The sequence below is a fragment of the Falco peregrinus genome, chromosome 7 (assembly GCF_023634155.1).
Source record: "Falco peregrinus isolate bFalPer1 chromosome 7, bFalPer1.pri, whole genome shotgun sequence".
Taxonomy (NCBI): domain Eukaryota; kingdom Metazoa; phylum Chordata; class Aves; order Falconiformes; family Falconidae; genus Falco; species Falco peregrinus.
The window spans coordinates 68,398,113-68,422,719 of NC_073727.1; the positions used below are offsets into that span (position 1 = coordinate 68,398,113).

The window sequence follows — 24,607 nt, forward strand, 5'->3', positions numbered from 1 at the left end:
GTGTTGACTAAATCCCTCTCAGAGCTGCTGCCTTTCATGGTTACAGTTCTCCAGGGGTCAGGTCTTGCCCAATTCTCTATAATTTCAGAGATGATTTCAATGTTTCTTTCGGTAACCTATGAATGCCAGATGGTTCAGTAATCTATGAAAATATGTTTGCAGTGAGAATTTCAAGACAGGTTTTCATGCCTCCCTAAGTGTATTTTTGTCAAGGAAACTTGAGGGTCTGTGTGTAAATTTCTTTTTGTTAGTACAGTGTGGTGTGCGTGGCTGGGTTTGCGTTTTTTTGTGGCCAGTTACAAACATGTTAACTAAGCCAACACAATTACATGAACTAAGAATTCATAGAATGCTTCTGAAGTAAAAAGCTTTAAAAAAAATAAAAATGTATCTTGCAGCTCTCTGAGGGCAATAGCATAATCTTACTTGTGACTCCACCTCCTGTTTCACTTATTTTACTTGCATGCCTGTTCTGCAGCTCAGTTTCCATCTGACTTATGATCTTGTTATTTATAGAGCTGCTACCCTGTAAGATATTGATCAATTTCAGGGAAAAGACAAAATATAACCTGGAACGTGAACGTGATTCTAGCTGTCTGTGCATTAATTAATACCTCTGTACTTCTAAGTGTACAGCTGAACTTGTTTAAACACAATGTAGTGAAACAATAGAAATTTTAGATAGAGCTGCTGAAAGAGAGCATTACCCTATGTGCATGCAAATTTAAATAGGCTTGCTTGGCTAAATGTGTATTGCAACAATCACTTTATTTTTCTGATATGCTTCTCGACTTAATTTTAACAAACTAGTATTACTTGGAACAACTCAAAATTAACTAGAAATCTAACATACAGGTATTTATATCAGCTATGCAGTTCCACATTGAGAAATACCCTTGACAAAAATAAATACTAAGAACTGCACAGTAAGAGAAATGTAAGTGTGCCCAGATCTCCTTTTGATAAGTGTCTTTTGAATTGGGCATTTTTATTGTAATTAAGACTAAAAGCCACAATAGTAGAGTAAAAGTACTTCATCAGTTTTGGAGCCAATAAAATTCAGGTATCTCTGTGGTCTCAGGCTAACTTTTTCCCCAGTGTAATACCTGAATTTTTGCTTTTTCTTTGTTGTCAGAAAACATGTGTAATGTCTGTCTTCCTAGAATATTGTCAATATTGCAGTTGTTGCTTCTGTCTGTTCTGGATCAAGATGATTTTAAATGGTGTCATCATTCTGAAGATTTATTTGGCAGCTTGAATTGTAGCAAAAATTAATCAAAAGCTTTTAACTTTTAGTTCCATAAGATTATAAAATGTTTTTTGTACCACACTATCTGCATAGACCTGGAAGGGAGAAGGGATCCAAAACCTGTTGTTTTTAAGAGCGGAGGAAGACTCCATGTTTAACAATGAGGGGGAAAATGTGTTTTGCTTTTGAACTGCAAATGAAAGCATCCATGGAAACATGATTTATTTCTGTCACTGAGACTAGCTGATATTTCAGAAATATTGGCCGTGAGTCATTTTCATAGGCAGTAGAGTGTACACTTTTAAAAGTGTGTTCGTTAATGGGAATATGAGAACTTGGAGATAAATGGAATAGTCTGCTCCACCTGATGGAGTGCTGATAAAGGAAGCCCTTCTTTCAATTGAATTTCCTGTATTTTCCTGTGATATTTCTGAGGTGTTACTCCTTGTAGGTAAGAAAGTTACCTGGTTAATGAAATTGTTTTCCCATTGTGTGCCTTCATGGGGAAGTGGAGTAGACATTTTTTATCGTGAATAAAAAATACTGATTTCAATAAATAACTGAAAACTGAATAAAATAGTTAAAATAACAAGCTCCAATAAAATCACATGTGTGCATATTCCTTTAGGTGCTGTGGATGTGCTGTGCCATGTATTTGGAACTGAAAAAAAGCCACCTTTCATTCTTAAGTTCATGAATCCTTTCCAAGAAAGGCAAAGATTTGCTATAGGATCAAGTAGAACTATTTCACATTGTAAGCAAGAAGCCTTGTCAAGCTGTGCAGTAATCTGTTCCTTCTATACTATAATTTGAGGAGGAACTCCAGCAGATTATGAACTGTAGAATCAGTAAGACAGCCCAGTGTGACTAATAGATATTTGTTTTAGAAAATTTTTACAAAGTGAGATATATGATGTATCTGTCATAATCCTTCATTACATTGTCTACTACTTCAGTAAACGTGAAGAAGTTAACCCCCTGGAAAGTAAAGTGCCTTTTTGTGTGTATTTTTTTTTAAGAGTTTTATCTAAGCTTGGTCTATTTTTGTGTTTTTCGTGGCAAGGCTTGTGACATGTTTATATTTAGTTACCAGAAAAATAAAACATCCATCTGGTGGTCCCCCACAGTATTAATTTTCTTGCTATTATGAGCTCTTTCTTAATACTAACCAAACCCAGGAAATCCCAGGAAATTATTTTTGAGACTGTTTTTATCCATGATTCACTTTTACTAGGATCGTACTGTTACTATTGTGAATGTAATAAGTCAGATAATCAAGCTGCTTATGGCTTATGTTGTGGCAAGCTGAGAGGAAAATATGTAGCATGCAGGACTTCACTGGTCACACTGAAACAAATAACTTACTGCATATAATCAGCTAACTCAAAATACAACGCCGCACAGAGAGATTGAGGTCAGACGTGCTAGAATGAAATTGGGGTCTTTCTGATGTGTTGCGTGCAGTGGCAGAGAGCTGTTATTCTAAGTATGAACCAAATATACTGATGCAGGGAACAATATTTTTTTCTTGGCATTTTTTAATGGCTTAGAATAAAAATTAGGAAATTAGAGCTAAATCATAGGAAAAATCTCCATGCAATCTCTAGTTATTTTTTTAAGTGTAAAGCACTATTAAGATGATAATTCTGATTGGCATCAGTAAAAATGTGAAATTGTTCATGTAAATATAAAATTGTTAAATAGTATAGGTTAAAAGTCTTTTCTCTGAGGCCCTTGTAAAGCATGCGGCTCAATGTTTTAGCATATTTATGAAATATATGCTTCAAAAGTTGTTTCAAAGCTGTGAACTGCTTGAGATAGTATTTTCTTTCTGTATTGTTTAAATAGTAGGACAAAGGCAAGTTTAAATTGCTTTCCTATCTTTTATCTAGAAAAGCCTTTGGGAGTATGGGAGATTCTGCTTCATTAATACTAATAGAAGCCAAACAGAACATTGAAGTACCTCAAGGAAGTGATAGATATACAGGATTTCTATCCAGACTGCGGCAAAATACCCTGTGCTTGATTGACTTGAGATGAAAGTTAACACTGGTCTAAGAAATTGAGATTGTTTTGCAGTAACAATAGGCTGGTGCTTTACATATCTGTCTTGATAGTTAGGTACTAGAAACTTCACTACATCCTGTCCCCAACATTCCCCTTATCTCTGGTGAGGGACAGGAAAGAGATGGGAAGAAATGCTGCATGTCTGTTCCTGGAAAGATACTGAACATCTACTTTATACTATGTGCTAAAAGAAGACCGATAATACTTTCCTTTCTTGGGATATATATTTATTTATTTATTTACCCTGATGGAACAACCACATTTTCCACGAGCAGTAAAATTAAGTGCTATGGTTTCCCCAAAAAGCAATGTCTTCTCTGTCATGGAGGGACCTGGGGACCTGCATGTATCTTGGCTCTGCTAGTTCAGTTTTACATCGTGCAGATCAGCCAGCTGGATATTGTTGATTTGAACCAAGGTCATTCGCATTTTGTGGAAAAACTGTTAGTTCCTGAATAAGAAAGACGAGGCCTTGCAAAAATAAATCAACAAAGCAAATGCCAATATAAACTGAATTAGTATGACAAATAGCTGTTCTAGAAATGGTGTAATGATGCTTACTTTTATGAAAATATATGGTTTCAAGAAACGTCTTACCTGTTCATGGAAAGGTCTGGCAAGGATTTTGTTGAGGCATCTCTGGTTATATTCCATTGGGTCTCTCTTTCTCATTAACAATTTTATTTATATTAGGCAACCTTCACACCCTCTTTTTTTCCAGTTGTTTGTTTCTCTAAGAATCTCAACTCTACTCTTCTGGAAGTGAGGTATTATTAATTGTTCATACACTGTGAGAGTTGCACCCCTCTTCTCCCTTTCCTCTCAGTGGTACATGTCTGTGTTCTTAGCAAATTCTTCAGTATTTGGCAAGGAAGGTGTCAAAAAAAGATTAAAAAAAATAAGAAAAAAGAAAACTCTTCTGTAAGGAAAAAATAGAAGGGAAGAAGTTGTTCTATTACACAATTTCATGGTTTGGTCCCTGTCATGAGATTCAGACTGTCTCTTTGCTACTTCTTCCACCAGTTCTGCCATTTGTCAACTACTACTGAAGGATGAGGAAGGATTTGAGATCAGTGGTACAGCTGAGTTTGGGGCAGCAGAGAGAGTCTGGAGGTACTGTTGTGGGGGGAAAATATCCGCCTTCATGTTTGTTGCACATTGGACAAAATAGAGTTAGTGGCCAAATCCCATCTGCAAGCCAGAATTTCCTCATACTGGAACTAAGGCATATTTTTTGTCACAAATGTAGTTACTATAAGCTTTTTATTGTGAAGGAGCATCTACACATCCAGTATTTCACTTGACCTAAAAGCATACATAGCATTTGCATCATGTTCATAAAATTATGAAGATTACTGTCAATACTGTTCTTAAATTGTAACTGAGAGTTACAGAATGTTTACTGTTTCATTTCATGGACTTTATCATAACTGTCTACTTTTTGGCCGGGGTGCTGTAATGAGTATTCAGTGAAGGCTGGCTGTGCTAGCCTGGGAAGCATAACATGAATATGGTGTGGTGATGGTGGCAGTCTAAGTTACTTCATCCTCATGAGGGCGGTTGTTGCAAGTTGCAGATTTTCACTGACCAGTTTAGGCTCTAGTTCATGGATCTGTGCTGTTTCTAGCTCTTACTGAAACTGTTCAGTGATGAATTAGGGGTATCTACCTTTCTCCTACCAGTTTACACTGTGATCAGATGACACAGGCGTGTGCCCCGTGATACTGTAAGTGAAAGTGCAATTGCTTGGGTCACCATTTGGCAGAGGAAAGGAACATCTGCTGAATACCTTTTGAAGTTACAAGCTGATGGAGCCTGTGGTATAGGTAGAGCTAATAGTGGCTGTATGGGTAGCAGAGCAACATAACGGCAATGAGAATAAGTAATTGTGGCAAGAATAAATCCTAGCATAGATTCCAACAGCCCCTGAGCCCTTTAATCCATCTAAAGTTAACAAGAATTTTCTATATGTTGCAGATGTTCACATAGTATAAATATGTTATCATGAAAGTGCTAGACTTTGTATTAAAATATTTAGGAGATACCAGGTTTTTTTAACAGAAAGCAGTTTCTGAATCTTTCTTAGTGACTTGAAACTTCTTTCTTATTTTCATCTGAATTTATTCTTAGCAAGATTAAATTGGTTTTGTCTCATGCTTTCCTATTCTTTAGCTAAAATACTTTTCTGTCTTACTCCTTTGTCTGGTAGTAGTAACCTCTTTCACCTGAGTTTTATTCTGTGAAACTCATTTTCATTTCCCCTTGAAAAAAGGCTTTCTATTCCTGGTCATCCAGTTTTAAACATCAGTGACGAGACTTGCCAACAACACTTCAAATGAGGCCTTGTGCCTAATGTTATTTTGTCTGTTTCCATATGAGATACCTCTTCGTCTCCTATAGGTTTTTTTCTTTTAAACTGTTTTTTCTAAACAGTGCAGAGAAGTTTTTCTCCTTGCAAGGCTGAAATAAATTTTCAATTAGTATTTCACAAAACATTATGCTAAGAACCTGGCAGAAACTTTATAGAATTAAGTTGGGTTTACTGCTTTTTTTTTTCCTTTTTTTTCTTTTTTTTTTTTTTGAGGCTGTAGATTGTTTTCCAGACTGGGCTAAAAGCTAAGACTTCTATCACGTGAACTAGCTCATGTGCCAGTAACACATTAGTAGAACTTTTGAATGTCACAGTACAGAGATTTGAGAAGCGAAAGGCAGAGACGGCATTTTCAGGTTGAGGTGTTAACGCAGTATGTGTAGAAGAAACACAGAGAAGCTTATCAACATAATAAAAAGTCCGCAAATCATCAGTTTTACCTAAATAAAGCAGTGCTTGGTTCTCATTACTGTACTGTATTTTTCAGAGTATGAAAGTTATGCTTGGCATTGCATCTCAGCTTTTGCAGTATGATTTCAGCACTGGCATTATTTGCATTGATGTAGTCTTGAACATAATAAAGCCCTTGACATTGATATAGTTTATTGGACCATTTCAGTTTGAATGAAAATTTAAATATTTTTTTTAAAGGCAGAAAAATGCAAAAAGTAATCAGCAAAAGTACTGTTATGGAATTGAGTCTTGCAAGCAGGAGGTGGGTTTTTTATATCCTAAATATCAAATACATCCACAGATGCTTGACTAAAAAGGCACTTCTTTAATGCAAAAGCTGAGTGTGCTGAAACAAAGATAGAAAGCATTCCATCAGCAGATGAAGATGATGAGCCAGCATGTTCCCTGGTAGGCCAGAAACTCAAACCCAGTGAAATACATTTCATACTGAATGAGCTTAATTTGCATAGTAACTTAAACTTTAAATATAGTCTGCTCTGTTTCAACCGCCAATAAACCCACCAGTTTTGTTTGCTAGACATGACACTGTTCAGTAGTGACACAAGTTGGTGACATGGAAGCTGCTCTGAAATGGTCCATTTCCAGTCTGTGTGGAAGAGGTCAAAAATACTTGAGCCTTTTTCTGGGTTTTGTGAGTCTATTCTAGATATGTGTATACCACCTTCATTCCATGCACACACATTTGTAGCAGATTATTACTGTCTGTTGGAGCTCTGGAGCAAAATTAAGGGTAGCATATGTTGTACAGAATGTCTGTAGCTGACTCTGCTTTGTACTGTCGTTTAACAACAAGTATTAAACATGAAATAGTTTTTTTCCAGCCACCATTTTTTGTTAATGGAGAACTTAGTTATTAAGTTATGCGGAAATCAGCCAGAGGGCTTTGTGACTCTGGAAACCTGGACAATGTACCTAGTTAAACTAATACATAATGTCTAGCTCTGCAACTAATTCAGAAAATGGGCTTTGCTGAGATGGTTCCCATGGAAGTGGAAGAGGGCTTAACATTTGGGTTTGCACTCCTTTCTAGGACTGGGGTGTATGTGTAATACCGAGAGGTATTGAAGAGTGTAGTTCCTGGAATGATACAGGTGTTCCTTGATGTTATCCAAGGTACCTTGAACATTTTGAAATTGCCTTAAATCTACAGCTGCTCTAACAAAATAGACATCGGATCTTCTCAATGCGGGACACTACTTTGCCTGTAAGTGATTGTAGAATAGAGCAAAGCAACTGGTGCCTGCCCTCCCTGTTCAGAGCAGGTTTGTGTAACTGATTGCACAAAGCAGCATTTGTGGGGGCATTTAATGAGCACTGCTTTACTGCAGTGTCAGTGGAGCTCAGTTACCCCAAAAAGTCCATCCTCATTTTCTTAATTATGAAGAAGGAATTGTTTTCAGATTTCAATGTTGAATTTAAATACTTTGAAAATTTTAAGAAACTTTTTTCATAAAGTAGAGAAAGACAAGTGGTTTTGTTTACCTACCGAAAACAAGCCATAGTTAGAGGCAAAACAACAGCTAAAGCAAGAGATTATTTGTTCTGAGCATGGTTTGCTCAATATCGTGTCTCCTGGCCTTTGATCAGATTAACATTATTGGAGATTAATTGGATCAGCGGTGGCATATGACATACTTCAAGTATCTGTACAGAAAGATTTTTGCTTATATCTGGTTATAGCAGATTAATACCTGTAGATATAAAATGTCAAATCTAGTGTGCATATGTAGGCCTCCCCAGACATCTGTTAGTGAGATCTGAGATTGTTGTTTTGTGTATACTGAGGGTTTTCTGAGGTGAGTCTACTTTTGAAAAACAGAATCTAAAAGGTCATTAAGGAAATTAGTAGTTTAACGTGGATGGGACATTTGAGATTTCACTTGTAAGACTGAAGAAACACTTGGTTTGTAATTTGTCCAGAAACAACTAAAATAAAATTTGTAAGTAGCTGTTCCCCTCTAGAAGCTGAGATAAAATCCTTTCTTCTTAGGTTAAAGGCTGAGAGGTGTGATCTAAGAATATGGAAGATGAAGCACGTTAGTTTGAAAAAAGAACTGATATGTATAGTGGTGTGACTCAAGAACTGAAATTATTTTCATGGCTTGTAGTAGTATTTAGGATACACTTGGTCTACTATTTTTCTTTCTGAATGAGAGTTGCATGGAGACATTTTTCCGAAGTGGGCATTAACACATGTAGTATCTTGTTGCCATACAGGACCTGAAAAGTTAGTATCTTCAGAGATTCTTAGTGTGTAACATAGTACTGCTGCTTTATTCCCCTTTTCCTCACCCCCACTGGCTGATGTTTCGTGTTCTCTGAGAGAAGACAGACATGACATCTTTAGTATACTGCCGCCTTCTTTGTTTAATAACTCATATGGCACTTCCTTTCATCCTGACTCTCCTTACTTCACTTCCATCTTAAGTCTTTAAACACAGACCAGTTGCCACTTTCTAAAAATGCTGCTGCTTTAGGCCTTTTGACAGGCATAGGGAATGATAAAACCTGAGAATGGACATTGCCCAATAAGTGCCCAGTAAGTGAATCTTAACATTATGAAGTTTTTTGTTTCTCCTTATCATGATGATGTAACCTAGGAAATTCAGTGATCTGACTTAATTTTTTTGCAACCTAGCCATGAACGTGAACTCAACATCACCTTTGTGGGTCTGAGTCCCAACTTTGAGCCAAACAATATTCGTTAAAAAGTACTTACAAATAGTAAAGCCTCAGACTTCAAATGTCATCAAAGCATGGACTGTTAATTGCATTAAACTTTTATATCCATGAAGCATTACAAAGATAAGTATTCAGTATCCAGTGAACTATACCTAATGAAGTCTTAACCTCCAATTTTTATACCAGTTTTCCAAAAGTCACATGGAATAAGACACTGTATCTGTCATGTTTTTATTATTGCATGTGGCCATAAAGTGGGTATTTTGAGGCAATATTTTGTAACATCACTGTGGAAATTTTTTTTCGTTGTTTGCATTCTAGCAAGTAAATGAGCCAGTCATTTTTTAATAAAGGAATTATGTAATACATGCAAGAGGTTTTTAAACTTGAAGAAATATTCAAACTGGTAGTCATATCTGTTGCAAGCCACAGATTTTCTATTTCAATAACAGAATGCTGATTTCTGTTGCAGTTTTCAATATTTTTGATTGCTTTCTAAACTCCAAGTGGAAAAATTAATGGTAACGAAAGATATTTTTTTTGTTGTATGTGTGCATGTAGTTAATAATCATAAAATTACGTACTTTTGTAGCTTTATTTTTTTACATCTTAGAGTATGTGTTTTTCTGTGTTTTCAGAGGTATTCTGTGCATTTTTTACTGTTATCATAACATAGATGTAATAGTTTCCATTGTTTTGTTTCTAAGGAGACAAGTTTAGTCACATGCACACGTGCTTTCAGACAACTAAGATTGTGTTTTAGAATATCAACAAAGTGTGTCTTCAGTTGTTTCTTTTTTCTAACCCCTTAGAATTATTATGATCAAACCCACTGTTAATTCACATATCTTGAATTTAAAGCTAGCCATTCTTGGTTTAAAACTCTTGTTTAAAAGTTTAAAATTTAGTAATGACATAAGACATAAGATGCTTAATTTTAAAGGACTGAACAGCTTGTAGGAAAGGGTATGTAGGAATAATTTGTGATTTCCTCAAAAATCCAGAACTAAGCCTTACGTTTTCCACACACTCCCTCTCAGTTCCCTTCCAATGCTGTTTTGACTATCCCTGACACAATTCACCTAAAAATCAAATCTCTGTGGGGCATAACTTCATGTTCATCAGTTATCTTCATAGCTGCTGTTTTACATATTAGTTCACAAGTAGATGTAAAATGTAATTGAAACCAAGAGCGTAAGTTTAGATGTAGTAAAAGGTAGATGTTCCCCAGTACAACTGATCATACCTAACCAAGACATAGGGTTTCCTCTTTCTTGAAAAAGGTGCTGTGTCACTGAGACTATTAGTTTCAGCTTCATAATTCTTTGGAGAAAAAAAGAACTGAAGAATTAGTATTATATTGAACACACCATGCAGTTTCTTTCTCCATATTGGTAGTCCAACACACAGTGCTTTGCCTTGAACCTGATTAATGCTGTTCTTAACTGTTTTCTAAATTAATATCAACAGGTCAATTTTAGGCATGTTTCTTCAGTCTGTTTGAAATAGCTGCACCATTTAATTCACATGCTGGTATTTCTTCTTATGGTCATGAAACAGATAAAGACACTAATCACAAATCTTTATTTTCCTTCCTAACTTTGCATCCTCTCGTCTTCTGTTTGCTAGCTTCCTTTTTTTTGTCTTTGGGAACCTATTCTAAAGGTTGTGGTGGTGGTGTTGTAACACAGAGATTTCTAGCCTTTCAAAAGCTAGTAATATTTAAACAGTTTATAGATGTAATGACTTTTTGTTAGATTGATGTTAGACTAATAATTAACGTGTGTTCAATATTGTGTTATGTTGAATTCTAATATGGCTGTGAGTTTAAATTTCTGTGATTTGGAATACACCCATTCATAATCAAAATCTATATCTTTCTATATTCAAGTTTTTTTATGTATACATCCCCTTTATTTTTATTTCTCTTAATCTTCTTTTCTAGTTTTTGTAATTTCATTATCATCCTTCTAAATGCATTTGACCCCTTAGCTCTGTGTTTTCTAACTTTATCACCAGTTCTGCAGCTTTGGTTCAGCTCAGACTTCAGCTAAAAGAGTGACTCTGTTATGTCACTAATACCTCTCCTGTTCCTGTACCTCAACTTTCTGTGGCTTCCAGTTCCTCCAGTGTTCTCAGTTCTCCTTCCCCTTCCATTTTTTCTTTGCTAATTTCTTCATTCATGGCTATCTCCTCATCAAAAAAATCTGTTCTGATAGTTTCCTGTGGTGATTCATCCCAAATATTTTTCTTTTTTATTTTCACATTCAGAAATAAATCCATGATTTCCACAAAATTAATTCTCTGTTCCTTCAGTTCTGTCATCCTTCTATTTAAACAGCTCTATGCTTAATGGTAGAGTGTGAGAAGTCAGTTATCTACAGACCTCTTACCTAATGGTAATATTCTGTTTACTCTTTTTCAAGAGAAATTAGGTTAAATTGAATAGCTGTGGAGAAGAATAAGTACAATAAGCTGAGCAAGGAGCCACTGATATGAGGTAGCTAAGTTATTTTTAGTGTAAGTCTGAAAGTTTAAAAAAAATGTTTTTTTGACTATAAAAAGCATAAGGGAAGGTAAATGCCAAGCAAGAAAGGTTTCAGCCAAAGCCCAGTATCGACAAACAAAAAAATAAATGTAAACTAGTAGTGAATTACTTGAAGGTGGACATTAAGAAAACCATCTTACCAGCTGGGGTAGTGCAGCTCTGAAATAGTCTTCCCAGATGACTAATGGGGGGAAAAAAGAGGAGTGGCCAAGAAGATGGTTTAATGTCTTGGCAACACACCAAATACCCACCCAAGTCTCAGAGAATGTGCTTTATTTAGTTACATGCTCCCAGTCTCACCTGTATGGAGGTCTTGCATTACTAGATCATTCTTCAGATCCTAGCCAGTGTCGGTCCCCTTTTATCAGTCTGTACCGGGTACCTTTCAGGAGGATCCTAATACAGATATCATGGTTCTGCTTGCCCTCAGCTCATATCTTCTGTAAAATTTATAGCTTTCACAGTTGCAGAAGTTTCTCATTGTTTTATCGTCTGTCTCTGTTTCTCCCAGGTATTAATTCTATCTTGTCGCTTCTTTTTGACCCTCAGTCTCATCCAGCAACGTCTCTTCCCACTGTTAGCATCTCGTCCTCTTTCATCTTATAAAGACCATAGCTGATCATATTGCTGTTACCCAGACTTCTTTTATCTTGTTTTGGAGTTCTTCAGTACTATGCTGGACCCTCTTCAAAGCAGTTTCTCTTGCACCCAGTTCAAGCCATTGGCTCTGTCTATGCTGATAAATTAAACATTGCCAGGGAATGTGCTTGAGCACTGAAACTTTATCATTTATTCCATTAAATTGTTACTGGATTCCTGGTATGATTTTGATCTGGGAAAGTTAGTGGGATGTCCTCAGCAGTTTGGAGGTTAGCGTGTGCTAACTGGACAGGGCCAGACTGGCAGCTGGTCTTGGTACTGCTTCATTCACTGGTGTAAATGTTACTTCCAAGTTTCTAGTGACCTTTTTATAAGCACATATTAGGAATTGTATTCCATCATCCCTTAACACGACAGATTAATTGTCATCTGTTTTCTTTGATAATGTTTGTGCTCCCTGAATTCCTTTGCTGGGCTGTCTGTAGTTGCCTTTAGTTCTGTATTTGCAGTGTGTCACTGAGAAGGCATTCTTATCAGCCCTCTTATTTTTCTGTTCAGATTTCCCAGCTAGCTATTGTTTGTCCCTTTTCATTTGCTATGTAATGTTTTCTACAGGCAACTCACAGCTACGTTTGTTCCAGATCCATCTCTTCCTCCCTTACTCTTGTAGTCCTTCGTTAACTAATCATGAATTCAAGCTAAAAATGATCAAATGGAATATGGAACTGTTTGCTGCTGATGAGTGTTGAACACCTGTGATTCTCAAGATCTGAAAGTTCTCACTTTCTGAGAAGTAAGTCCTATAGCTTGTTCTCTGAATACCATTTCACAGATGCAGCCTTTTCTTTCTGTCTCTACTTCTGTCCAGGCTTTTTTCTTGTTTTGATTCAATTGTTGCAGCATCCTTCTCTGACCTTTGCAAATTCAATATTCCTTTCTTCTCATCTAGATTTAGTTCTTGCTTCAGATTTAATTTCCTGACCTATCACTTTGCCCATCTTTTACATTCCTCCACTGACTCTCAGGTTAAATACATCTTTTGAGCTCAAACAGAACCAAAAGCCTCCCTGCCAGATCCAGCTTTCATCCTGTTCTCATGGGTACTACAGACTGGATTCAGTGGTTCACGTACCTACTTCAAAGTTAAGCTTAAGCCATTTCTCTGCCTGCCTTTAGGCATCATCATGGCCAGGTGCTGCCGCATTCCTCAAGTCAAAATTTTACATCTTTAGTTCCTACTATTGTGAGCCCTAGCACTAATTCAGAAGATATCCCTGTCATATATAGTTACCCTGATGCTCTCATACATATATATGGGCATCATATATATAGATATAGTTACCCTGATGCCCTCAGAATTTACTATGTGCTATTTCCTTTGCCCACTCCTTGCCTTCCACATTCTGATGCAGTGTGGTGGATCCAGCAGAAAAGGTGTCTCTGCTGTTTGCAGTTCCTACCCAAAATATAGCTCAATAAGCCTCGAGTCTGAAAATATGAAGGAGGAGGGGCAGCAGTTATCACTGTAGGAACTGGACCAGTTCAAACTCCTATTAACAGTGAATGTAGAAGTCAACTGTTGCTGACTGGATCTGTGCTCAAATTCTGGTTCTACCCTTAAAGCTGACTTTGACTGTGATGCGGTAACTGGTATCTACCTCAGAATGAACCATAAGTCATTTGTTGCTCTTATTCTATCCTTCACATGTCCTGCAAGAATCTAGTGTTATCTTTTAGTTTCCAGATCTAGCTCTATCAGTTGATGAGCACAGCAAGATATTTACTCTTCCCATTTAATGCCTCATCTCATTAGTAATACTGCTTTTGCACCAATGAATCTTTCTCTTCAGCCCCTTATTAAACTCTGATCCTAGTCTGAACCCTAACAGTAACCTAGTTGCTCTGCCAGTCATAGACTACCCTGATTCATTTTTGCAAAAAAAATGAAGTTATCCTAGCTTCTTATGGGACTGCTAGTGAGCATAACTTTTTATTACATATTTGAAATCCTGCTCTCAGCCTAGCTTTGTCATCACAACACATAGTTGTCCTCCTTATTAGACCAGAAGTTAAAGAAGTTCTTTCATTATAATTATTGGTTAAAGCTCATCAATGGCCATGAGCCATTCAGCCTGAACCCAGATCTTTCCTGTGGGGAGAAGACACTTTTGCAAGAACTGTCACAGGGAAGGACTGCTCAGTTCATGTAGCTTAGACCAAAATCAGATCTAAGTGCTTTATTAAATCATTAGTGACAGATAGTTAGCTAGGAATCTATGAAGTATACGTTCAGTTTCAGTATCAGCATTACAGCAAATAATTCACTATATGACAATTGCAAAAAGTTAATAAACACCTGAAGTTTCTAAATGCAACCTCCAAAGTTTCAATTGCACTTCCAGGCATGCATGCACATAAAGTGTTGTGTGGACAAAGCTTAACATTCATGCCGGTCCCCTCTCGTGGGTAGTATGGGTTATGAGCACATGCTGTCTATTCTGGCAGTGCAGGTTCTCCTGCTTGCACAAACCCTTTGTTAGGAGATGTGGGTACTGCAGCGCTAGGGAGCTGCACAAGCACACATACAACACACTAGTCCATATGTTTAAAGCCCCACCACAAAGTCGCATATGCGCAGAGATGTGGGTCCCTTGTCCCGGTTTCAGCTGGACAGAATTAATTTTCTTCGTAGTAGCTGGTGCGGTGCTGTGTTTTGGGTTTGGTGTGAGAACAGTGTTGACAGCACACAGATGGTTTTGGTTGTTGCTGGGTGATGTTTATAGTTTCTCAGGCCCTGCCAGCAAGAGGGCTGGAGGGGCACAGGGAAGGGGAAGGGGACACAGCCAGGACAGCTGACCCGAACTGGCCAAAGAGGTATCCTATACCATGGGGCATCATGTTCCATATGTAAACTGGGGGAGGGGGTGTTGGCCAGGGCCTGCCTATCATTACTTGGGGACTGGCTGGGCATTGGTTAGCAGGCGGTGAGCAGTTGTATTATGTATCACTTGTTTTCTTTTCTCCCTTCCCTTTGGATTTTGCTCCTCTCCCCTTCTCCCTCTTTTTCACTATAACTTATTGTTGTTCATTTTATTTTATTTCAGTTATTAAATTGTTCTTATCTCAAACCTTGAGTTTTACATTCCTTTCCGAGTCTCCTCCCCATCCCTCTGGGTGAGGGGGGAGCAGGCAGGCAGCTGCGTGGCGCTTAGTTACCGGCCAGGGTTAAACCATGACACCCTGTTAGGTGCACCCAGTGCTGGCAGTCCCCAGTGTCTGACGGGGAGGCTGCTCTGCCTAGCCTAGACAGGAGGTGAGGCTGGCAAGGTGACTTCCATTTGTATCAAATTGGGTTTTGATGACTGCTCTTCCAGTCCACACTGCAGCTCCCGGTTACGAATTTCGGTGGTGCTTTTATGATTCAAGGTAACTTTGTTTCAAAAGTCTCTTTGAAGTTTTCCACCGAATCACAAAGTGATTGAGGTTAGAAAGGGCCTGTAGACATCACCCGGTTCAATCCTCAGGCTCAGGCAGGGCTGCAGAAAGCCAGTTGCCCAGGTCCATGTCCAGATGACTTTTGAATACCTCTAAGGATGGGGACTCCACTGCCTTTCCGGGCAAGCTGTTCCAGTGCTCAGTCACTTTCATGGTAAAGAAGTTTCCTGATGTTCAGAGGTAACTGCCTGTGTTTGTGCCAATTGCCTATGCTGCTGCCACTGGGTGCCACTGAAAAGCACCCGGCTCTGTCCTCTTTCCTCCCTCCCTTCAAGTATTTGTAGACGCTGATGAGCCTTTTTTCCCTAGACTCGAACAGTCCCAGCTCTTAGGACAGCTCATAGGAGAGATGCACTAATCTCTTCATCATCCCCATGGCCCTTTCATGGACTCTCTCCAGCATGTCTGTGTCTCTCTCGTACTGAAGAGCTCAGAACTGGACCCAGCACTCCAGGTGTGGCCTCACCAGTGCTGACTAAAGGGGAAGGATCACCCCCCTTGAGCTTGGCAGTACTTTTCCTAACACATCCCAGGATACTGTTTGCCTGCTCTTGCTGCATGGCATGTTGCTGGCTCACGTAAAGCTGTTGAATCAAGCTAATGGTTGTCTTCCTCAATAGTCTTCCTTTTTAATATGATAATTTGGGGCAAACATCCTTCAGGCAGTTTATGTACATAAATATAAATAATATATAAATATATGTATCCACATATGGTATTTACACTCACAATCATATCTTAGCAGGTGGTGTTGTCCAGACCATTTGCTAAGGGTGGCCTTTAAAATCTCCTATAAACTCTTTATTGTTGCTGACACCAACTATAATTTTTCACTCAGAGATTTGCAGGACCCAGCAATTAACCTAGTTCTTTAACCTACTTTAGATTGTTTTGTGAACTTTAATTATAAACTCAATACTAATCCTTTCCAAACAAAAGTCTAGTGTCCCGTAATGGCTAAATAACTAAGATTTCTGTCTGTTCACTGTTAATTACAGCTCTCATCCTAAACCTATGAGCAATACCTGAGGCTTTCAATGCCTCTGCACAATGTACTAGTAAACCTTTTTGATACTTGATATATTTGTTTTTAAAAGCATAGATGTTTGCATCTGCCTAGATTCATTAGTAGTTTTCCATCATTTGGTCTGTTTATCGGTTTTCTCTTACTTCTGCTGCACAAACAGGGTTCCTGTTGTTGCTTAGTTTTCTAGGTTTTATTTAACCAGTGAGAATTCTATTACAGCTTTCATGTAAGCTTACACTTTTTGTGGAGCTTTTATGCCAGCATTATACAACTTCTGTCATCTCTAATGCTGGAAACTCATATGACTTTTAACACTTTGTGTGGCAGTTCCAGTCACTTCTCTCTGTTTCTTTACAGAATACAGAGAAAGTAGAAGTTACTTTCGTAATGTTACGTTGAATGTGCTGCTCATTCAGATTGATTTTTAAATAAAAAAAACCTGTAGCATGCATTCTAAAGGTTGCACAAAAATTTGAGTAAGATAGACTGTTTGGTTTCAAGGAAAAATATATCTACCTAGACAATCACATTTTCATATGGTGTGCTGTGTCCCAGTAGAAGCAATGTTATAACCTTTCAACTTCGAAAGAAACCAGACCCACAGCCCGTTTACCAAAGGAAAGATTTAGCAGAAAGTGCATAATGTATGGACAGTGAAAAACAGGATTACCCTGTCAGTCATCAGTACCCTTGATCAGATGGCTCATTGGCGGTGACAGTTGAGTCACAGGGCTCATTTTTTGCAAACTTTAACATGGTTTAGATGAACCCCAAACCAGCAGTATAGTTTGTGTTAGTTCACTTATAGTTTCTATCGTGCATCATCCTGATTTTGGCTGGGATAGGGTTTTTCTTCCTAGTAGCTAGTATAGTCCTGTGTTTTGGATTTAGGATGAGAGCAGTGTTGAGAACACACTGATGTTTTAGTTGTTGCTGAGCATCTCAGCTAGTGGGCTGGGGATGCACAAGAAGCTGGGAGGGGACACATCCAGGACAGCTGACCCAAACCAGCCAAAGGGATATTCCGTACCATATGATGCCATGTTCAGCGTATAAACTTAGGGGAAAAGCTGACTGGGAGTCCATTCCTCAGGTACAGGCTGGGCGTCAGTCAACTGGTGGCAAAAGACTGTTTTTTATTTCTATAGTGTGATTCTCTGTTGTCATCTGGGCTTAAACTATGACATAGGTGCACGTGTCCCACAAAATCATGCTAGCTCTCTAATCACAGTCAGCAAATTCTGCAAAGTGGATGTTTAGCAGTCTCACCACTAACCTCAAGCACATGAAACTTATTTCAGGTTTACTGCTGTTTCAAAGGCCAAAAGCAGCACTTTACCATTTTTATAGAATTCTTCTGCAAGCTTCTCGGCATCAGACGCTCAGTGGCTACGGAGGGAGAGAGTTATCTATGCCAGTAAAATTAAATTTGGGACCCACAGCTGGACTCTACTATTCCGTCTTCTGGCTCAGTTACAGTTTTTGAAAGCATAAAAAGCTGAACGCAAAATGATGTAAAATGCCTGTTCTCTAAAAACCAGTCTTAGAATCAGCCTATGGGTTTACTTTTATTGTATAGGTTCACATAAAACTGTGAAACTAGTAGTTATATCTACTAGTAAATCAAACAGTGTGAAGGTATGGGCCCAAGCACTAGAACTCAGTCACCTATGTGGTTGTGTTGTTAGAAAGCTCCTTGGTGTCATTCTTGCCTAGCACTTTCCCAGATATTTCATAGATGTGGTTTAGGAGTTACTCCAGTATAGAAACCAGTAGGTAGTTCGGATGTGCTCTCCTCTCTGGATGGTGTTTACTAGTGTGTATGTGGCCAGTCTATGCCAGTTGGCCTCAAAGGCAAGGAAAGGCCTTGACACTCTTCAATTGATTAATAGAAATGTAGCTTGTGTATCTGTTCTGTAGCAACTTTCTACAGCATGCTTTCATTCTATGGTAAATGTGCTGTAATTAAAGATGGTTTTATCACTCTTCCATTCACTCTCTGGCTGGTACTTCAGCACGCCCAAGAGGCCATAAATTCATTCTAGTTTACACCTCATCAAGTCCTTAATCCATAGCAGTAGTCCTTAGCAAAAAGTTGTTCGTATCATTATGGTACGTAAAGATGAATAAAAATGAAAGAATATTGTGGTCAGAGCAGTTTGTTATCAAGCATACGCCATACCCAGGTATTCTAAAACGTTGAATATGTATGCTGGCTGATGCACTAATTGATCTTCAGCCAAAATTTCTGTATTTCTGCTTTGACCACTGTGTTTGTAGAAGTGTGCTGTGTGTATTCAGATACCAATAATTAAGGATTTTCCACAATGTAATTTGTTTTTATTCCAGTGTGCATACTCATAAATCTCGATGATTTCAGTATCCTATGCTGTATGTAGCACTGTAGCACCATCTTGTGTGAGCTGCAAATGTAGTTTCAGTATATGCATTCAGCAATCTTCACCTTGACTATAACAATTTTATTTAAAACCCTTTTATTTAAAACTGAAATCAGGAAACAAGAAGATGAAATAGCTCCCCCTTATAATATATGTGGTAGATTTCATAACTGCATTAATTTATGTATTTGTGAGGATGATCTGTATAAATATGAGACGTGGGATGCTGCAATCTGGAGGCAATAAATATACATTTTATCTGGTTTATGCTACAAAAATACAGAATTAAAGTACAGAGATTAGAATCTTTGTAAGAAATAAAATGAAACTATAGTATGGGAAAGTGCTGCTAGGGAAAATTAAGTAGGAATTGTTATGAAATAGCTGGCAGGAATAAAACTGGAAAACACTTTTAAATGATAGCAGGTAGCAAATGGGACAAGGACACAGAACTCGATGTTCACAATCAGTTTTACTTTGAGGTTTCTGTATGTTTGGAAAGATACATATGCACAGGGGCAAAAAGTAGGAAGGGAAATGCATAAAACAGTCTTGTTCATATGACAGCAAAAAATTGGAGGCTTGATTGACATGCATCAAATGCACTCCTACACTTTATTATCTCTTGTGCACTTCTTTTGTTCCATCTTTTCCTGCTTTAATTTGTATCTAGTTTCCCTTTGGTTTTTTTCCTACTTTTACTGACCCAGTGAGTGTGTGTAAGAGGAATTAAGTCTTACTCTTAATCCATGTTCAGCCATGGAGGAGGTAACTATTACTTGCTGCCATTACTATGAGTCCAGCATATTAAAGTGACGGTGACATGAATGTAATGAAAAGAAGCTCTCACCGTCACTTTTAGCACTTCCAGTCTCTTCTTTTGTGCTGTCAATTATCTAATTTTTCAAGTATATTAACATAGTTTGGGCAGTAATATATATATATGGTAACTAATTCTCCTTGGTTGATTACCCATTTGAACATTTAGGTGATGGAAACACATATAGTTAAGAACTCAAGGTATACGAATTTGTAGCAATCATCGTAACTTAAAAAATGCACTTTTAACCATACATGCTGCCTGAATGTGGTACAGGAATAAAACACACTTCCTCGTCCTTTTTATATGCAGCTGAGTCGTGTTTTCATGCCTCAGCACGGAAAGAGTCCTGAGCCACAGTGTTTTCTTACTGTTCTTCAATTAATACTAGGAGTAAGAAGTCAAAGCATCTTTTACTTTTGTGGTTTTTGCTATGATTTCCTCAATCAAAATACCTAGCTTCAAACCACACTTTCCATAGGCACTCATTGTATCACCCAAACTGCATCAAATGCTTGAATTCTTGGGGGAAGATCATGTAATTGCTGAATACTCTGTCAGGTGTCAAAGTACAAAAGATATTTTGAAAAGCTGTATTGCTACCTTTTTTTGGTAGGAGTAACTGGTGGAGATAAGACCTGATAAACGTGGGTATTCTTGTCTGTGTTTTTTTTTTTTTCACATCAAAGAAATAGTGGTGTGTGACTTTAGATCATGTATATAGATATCAGTAGATAGAAACTGTGTGATCAAGGAAGACAGCATTTGACTTCTTTGCAACCAGCACTCTCCCAGCACGTGGCCAAATAATTTTGTATTAATCTTTGATGATTGCTACAAATGCAGATCATGAAGGGAACGAAGAGGCCTATGGAATGAACATATATATTGACAGATACTGGGGAAAAAATCTGTGCTGTTTATGCGTACTTTTGTAGTCCATTATTCTCTGTCTGTCCTGTTTTGGCTACAATTTGTATTTGAGAGGCTTGAGGGACGACGATCTTTTCCTCTTTCTTTTAAAGTGATAAAAGCAACTAGAAGAAAAGTCTGCGGGTTCTATCAATGCTTGTCTCACCATCCTTTCTAGCTCCGTACTTGCAACATGTAGACTAACGAGAGCTTGGGTTTCCCCTTTTGCAACACAGTTTTGGCAGCAAGCAGGCACAGCTAATGCTAAAAGCCTTTAATCTTACATGCTTGAACATTTGTGCAGCCATCATGTCCGTATGAGCCATACATGCTGAAACTTCTCCACCTGACTGTGTAAGCATCTTCATTATTTCCTTTTAAGCAGTCTTCCATTGCACCTTCCATTTCTCGCTTTTAGATTCATTCATGCAATAGATTTGTTTTGTAAATCAACATTAAACAAATGCAACTACCTCGCATAGTTCAGACAGTTAAAGAAACTGAGAGCAAACATAGTTGTTAGCAAATTGAAAATACTCACTTGGATTAAAAGTTCAGTAGTAATAAACATTGGCTAAGAAAGTGTCAACAGGAATGGAGACTGGATAATGGTGCCTCAGACTTCAGATGTTTTTGAAACTAGATCAGAAGATTCACGGCATGATTCCAACCTCAGCTAAGGACTGAAAGAGTTATGTAAGAGACTGGCAGAAAAAGAATAAAAGCCATTTGTCTATGTGGTCTGAAATACAACTGCACAAGCCAAGTCACTTCCACTACATCAAAGCATAATCAGTTCTTTCCACTAGCATGTTTTGTGTGCTTTGTTTAAAACGCAAGATACAGCAAAATCCTACATGCTGCAAACCCTATGGAAACTGAAGTGCTGTGGATATTATGTATTTTACCACCCTATATCCTGAGTATTGATAAAAAAATTCAATCCCTGCTTTAAGTTTTGCAGTTTCTATAAAGAAACTGTCACAGAGAACACATATCAAAACTAAAACCCAAAAGTGGTTCTGTTAAGCAGTCTTTTAGGGAGCACTTGCGCTTTCCTCAACACACTGCTTTTGTTCCCACTGTCTGTGACCATGTTATGCATCCAGAAAAAAATGCTGATCTTTGGTTGTGTATACACTACTACTTTATTACATAGGCTCTGCTGATAGGGTAGAATTCATATTTCACTTTCTTAAGAATGTAGTGGAAATGGAAGGTTGTTTTTCATCAGCATTTTATATGCTCAGATAAATTATTTTGGTGTCTTTGTTACTGTTTTCTGCTGTCATTTAAGAATATTGTATTTAAGGATTTACTGTATATGCAGTTTAATAACTTCCCTTTTCTTTAATTTCTTTCACTTCAGGTAACTCTTGGAGTAATCCAGTAGAAGTCACAGCACTTTATTCATTTGAAGGACAACAGCCAGGTGACTTGACTTTCAAAGCTGGAGACAAAATCACAGTCACAAGCAAAACAGATTGCCAGTTTGATTGGTGGGAAGGAAGAATAGGAGGACAAACTGGCATCTTTCCAGCCAATTACGTTGCCATAAGTAACAACTAAATTTGTATAGAAGATGTTGAAGCAGTAATATATTTACATTGAAAAATATATTTTAACTTTTCAGATTTTAAGATGAGATTCTTGATCAAGACTATTGTAACACAAAATTAAAATGCATTAAATGAGTTTAAGTTTCCCTTAAACTTATTTCTTAAATAAACAGTAGGTGATAGTTTATGGTGAGGTTTTATTTCTGAGCAAGTTCCCGTATAAAAAGTACTCCAATTTGTATCTAGTTTCACTTCTGTCTTGCTTATATGGGTTTATTTTTTACATGAGGGACAGATTACAAACAATTTAAAACTAGACATACTGAAAAAATACTGTTTTCTATTAAATTATAAATTATGGTCTCTTTCTATAATAAATGCTCTCAGACTTGCTTCAAACCATCTCTGAGTTGGAGTTCTTTACTTTTACTAAATACAGAATTTTTTTGCAGGTATGGCAGAAGAAATTACTTTTATACTTGGTTTTAAAAATCACTTCAGGCATTGCAGTTTTTCTTAGTAACTACTTCAGGTCTGGTCCCCGATGTTTGTCCTTGTTTAGGTGTACAAAGACCTTTTCATAAACAACTGTTTAATAGTTAAGCAGTTCAGCTTCTCTGATAGCTTGTCTTATATTGCCCTCATCTTTGAGGGCATTTGTGGAAGTTTAATATTTAATATTTAATAAAATGCATGAATAGTCCCTCCCAGAAAATATGTAGGCTTATGATGCTCCTGTAGGAACTTGTTCCATAGATGGAAAGCAATATAGAGAAATCTCTGCCTGGTTCACAAGTGAGCTTGCACAAATCTTCATGCTTCTTCCCATGTAAGATTTTTTTAATGTTTACTCTTTAAGAAAAGAGCAATGTAGAGTGAATTACAGAGTAATTAGAGTAAATTATTAATGGTAAGATAAGGAAGATACTTGTGGGATATATGTAGTAATAATGTATAGTACTAGCATTCTCAGATTTCAACTTAATTTTTGAGTGTTTTGTAAATCAACTTAATTTTACAGATGCTTATGATACATATGCTTATGCTATGAAAGTTGATGTGAAAAATCAGAGCAGAGGTGAGAATGACACTTGGCATTCTTGAGAACCAGTTTAGCTTCCTTCTCGTTGCTGGGTGTGCTGAATTTGCCTCTTAACATGGAGTTAATGCCAAGGTGATAATTATGCTTCTTCAGTTTCAGCTTTCCCACACTTGAAAATGTATGTTGTTAAGTCCTTGTTTCTTACAACAGTGCCTTGAGTATCAGATGGAAAATCAGTATGGATGATCTTTCCAGCAACAAAGTTGCAGTTCATCTGCTGTTATGATCTACTAGTCTGCCAGATGCTGTTTAAGTTATCCCATCTGAATGGCAAGGTTAAGCCTAGTATAGAGGAGTTACCTTTTTTTAGAAGGTATTTTCCCGCAAGTTGGAAAGACTTGTATAACCTTATGTAGCTGCAGTGGAAGTGTTAATATATGCCTTAAGATGGACTGTTGTAGCATCTGCCAGTTTGAAATGAGAAAGGAAAACCTGCATTTACCTATCTTTCATAAACTGCAGCTATAACTTATTAAGCAAGAAAACACTTAATCATCCAATATCAAGACTCAGTGAACAGGATTAATAATAATACACCCAGAAGCTAGATATGCCACATATTCACAAAGAGTCACTCCTGCATTTATTACACCCTGTTGCTGCACTTTAGTTATTGTCCTGGTTTCAGCTGGGATAGAGTTAATTTTCTTCTTAGAAGCTGGTACAGTGCTGTGTTTCGGATTTGGTACGAGAATAACGTTGGTAGCACATGGCTGGTTGTTACTGGGTAATGTTTATACTAAGCCAAGGACTTAGCAGTTTCTGAGACCTTGCCAGTGGGAGGGCCTGAGGGGCACGGGAAATTGAGAGGGGACACAGCCAGGACAGCTGATCTGAACTAGCCAAAGGGATATTCCATACCATAGAACATCATGTTCCGTATATAAACTGGGGGAAGGTGGGGGGTGTTGACCGAGACCTGTCAGTCGCTGCTCAGGGGCTGGCTGGGCATTAGTCAGCAGGTGGTGAGCATTTGTATTGTGCATCACTTGTTGGGGTTTTTTTCCCTTTTGGATTTTATTCTTCTCTCCCTCTCCCTCCTTTTCATTACTGTTGTTGTTGTTGTTATTGCTATTATTATTATTTTATTTCAATTATTATATTTTTCTTAACTCAAGAGTTTTACCTTTTTCCCCTGATTCTCCTCCTCATCCCACTGGTGGGGGGAGGAGTAAGTGAGCAGCTGCGTGGTACTTAGTTGCCAGCTGGGGTTAAACCACAGCAGTTACGCAGTGCAAGCTGAAGCGTCCACTGGCAGAATTGTGCTGTAGTACTTCATTAGTCATTCTCAGAATGCTGGCT

General features: G+C 37.7%; 1 protein-coding gene across 3 annotated transcripts in view; it reads left to right on the top strand.

Moving 5' to 3' along the window:
- Nucleotides 1-22,605, top strand: part of SH3YL1 (SH3 and SYLF domain containing 1) — a 50,273-nt gene extending 27,668 nt beyond the window's left edge. For all 3 annotated transcript variants that reach the window (XM_055809592.1, XM_055809594.1, XM_055809593.1), the window contains exon 10: nucleotides 22,014-22,605. In XM_055809592.1, coding sequence (XP_055665567.1) covers nucleotides 22,014-22,213 — 200 coding nt within the window. In that variant the 3' untranslated portion in view covers nucleotides 22,214-22,605. The remainder of the gene's footprint in view (nucleotides 1-22,013) is intronic.
- Nucleotides 22,606-24,607: the final 2,002 nt, after the last annotated feature.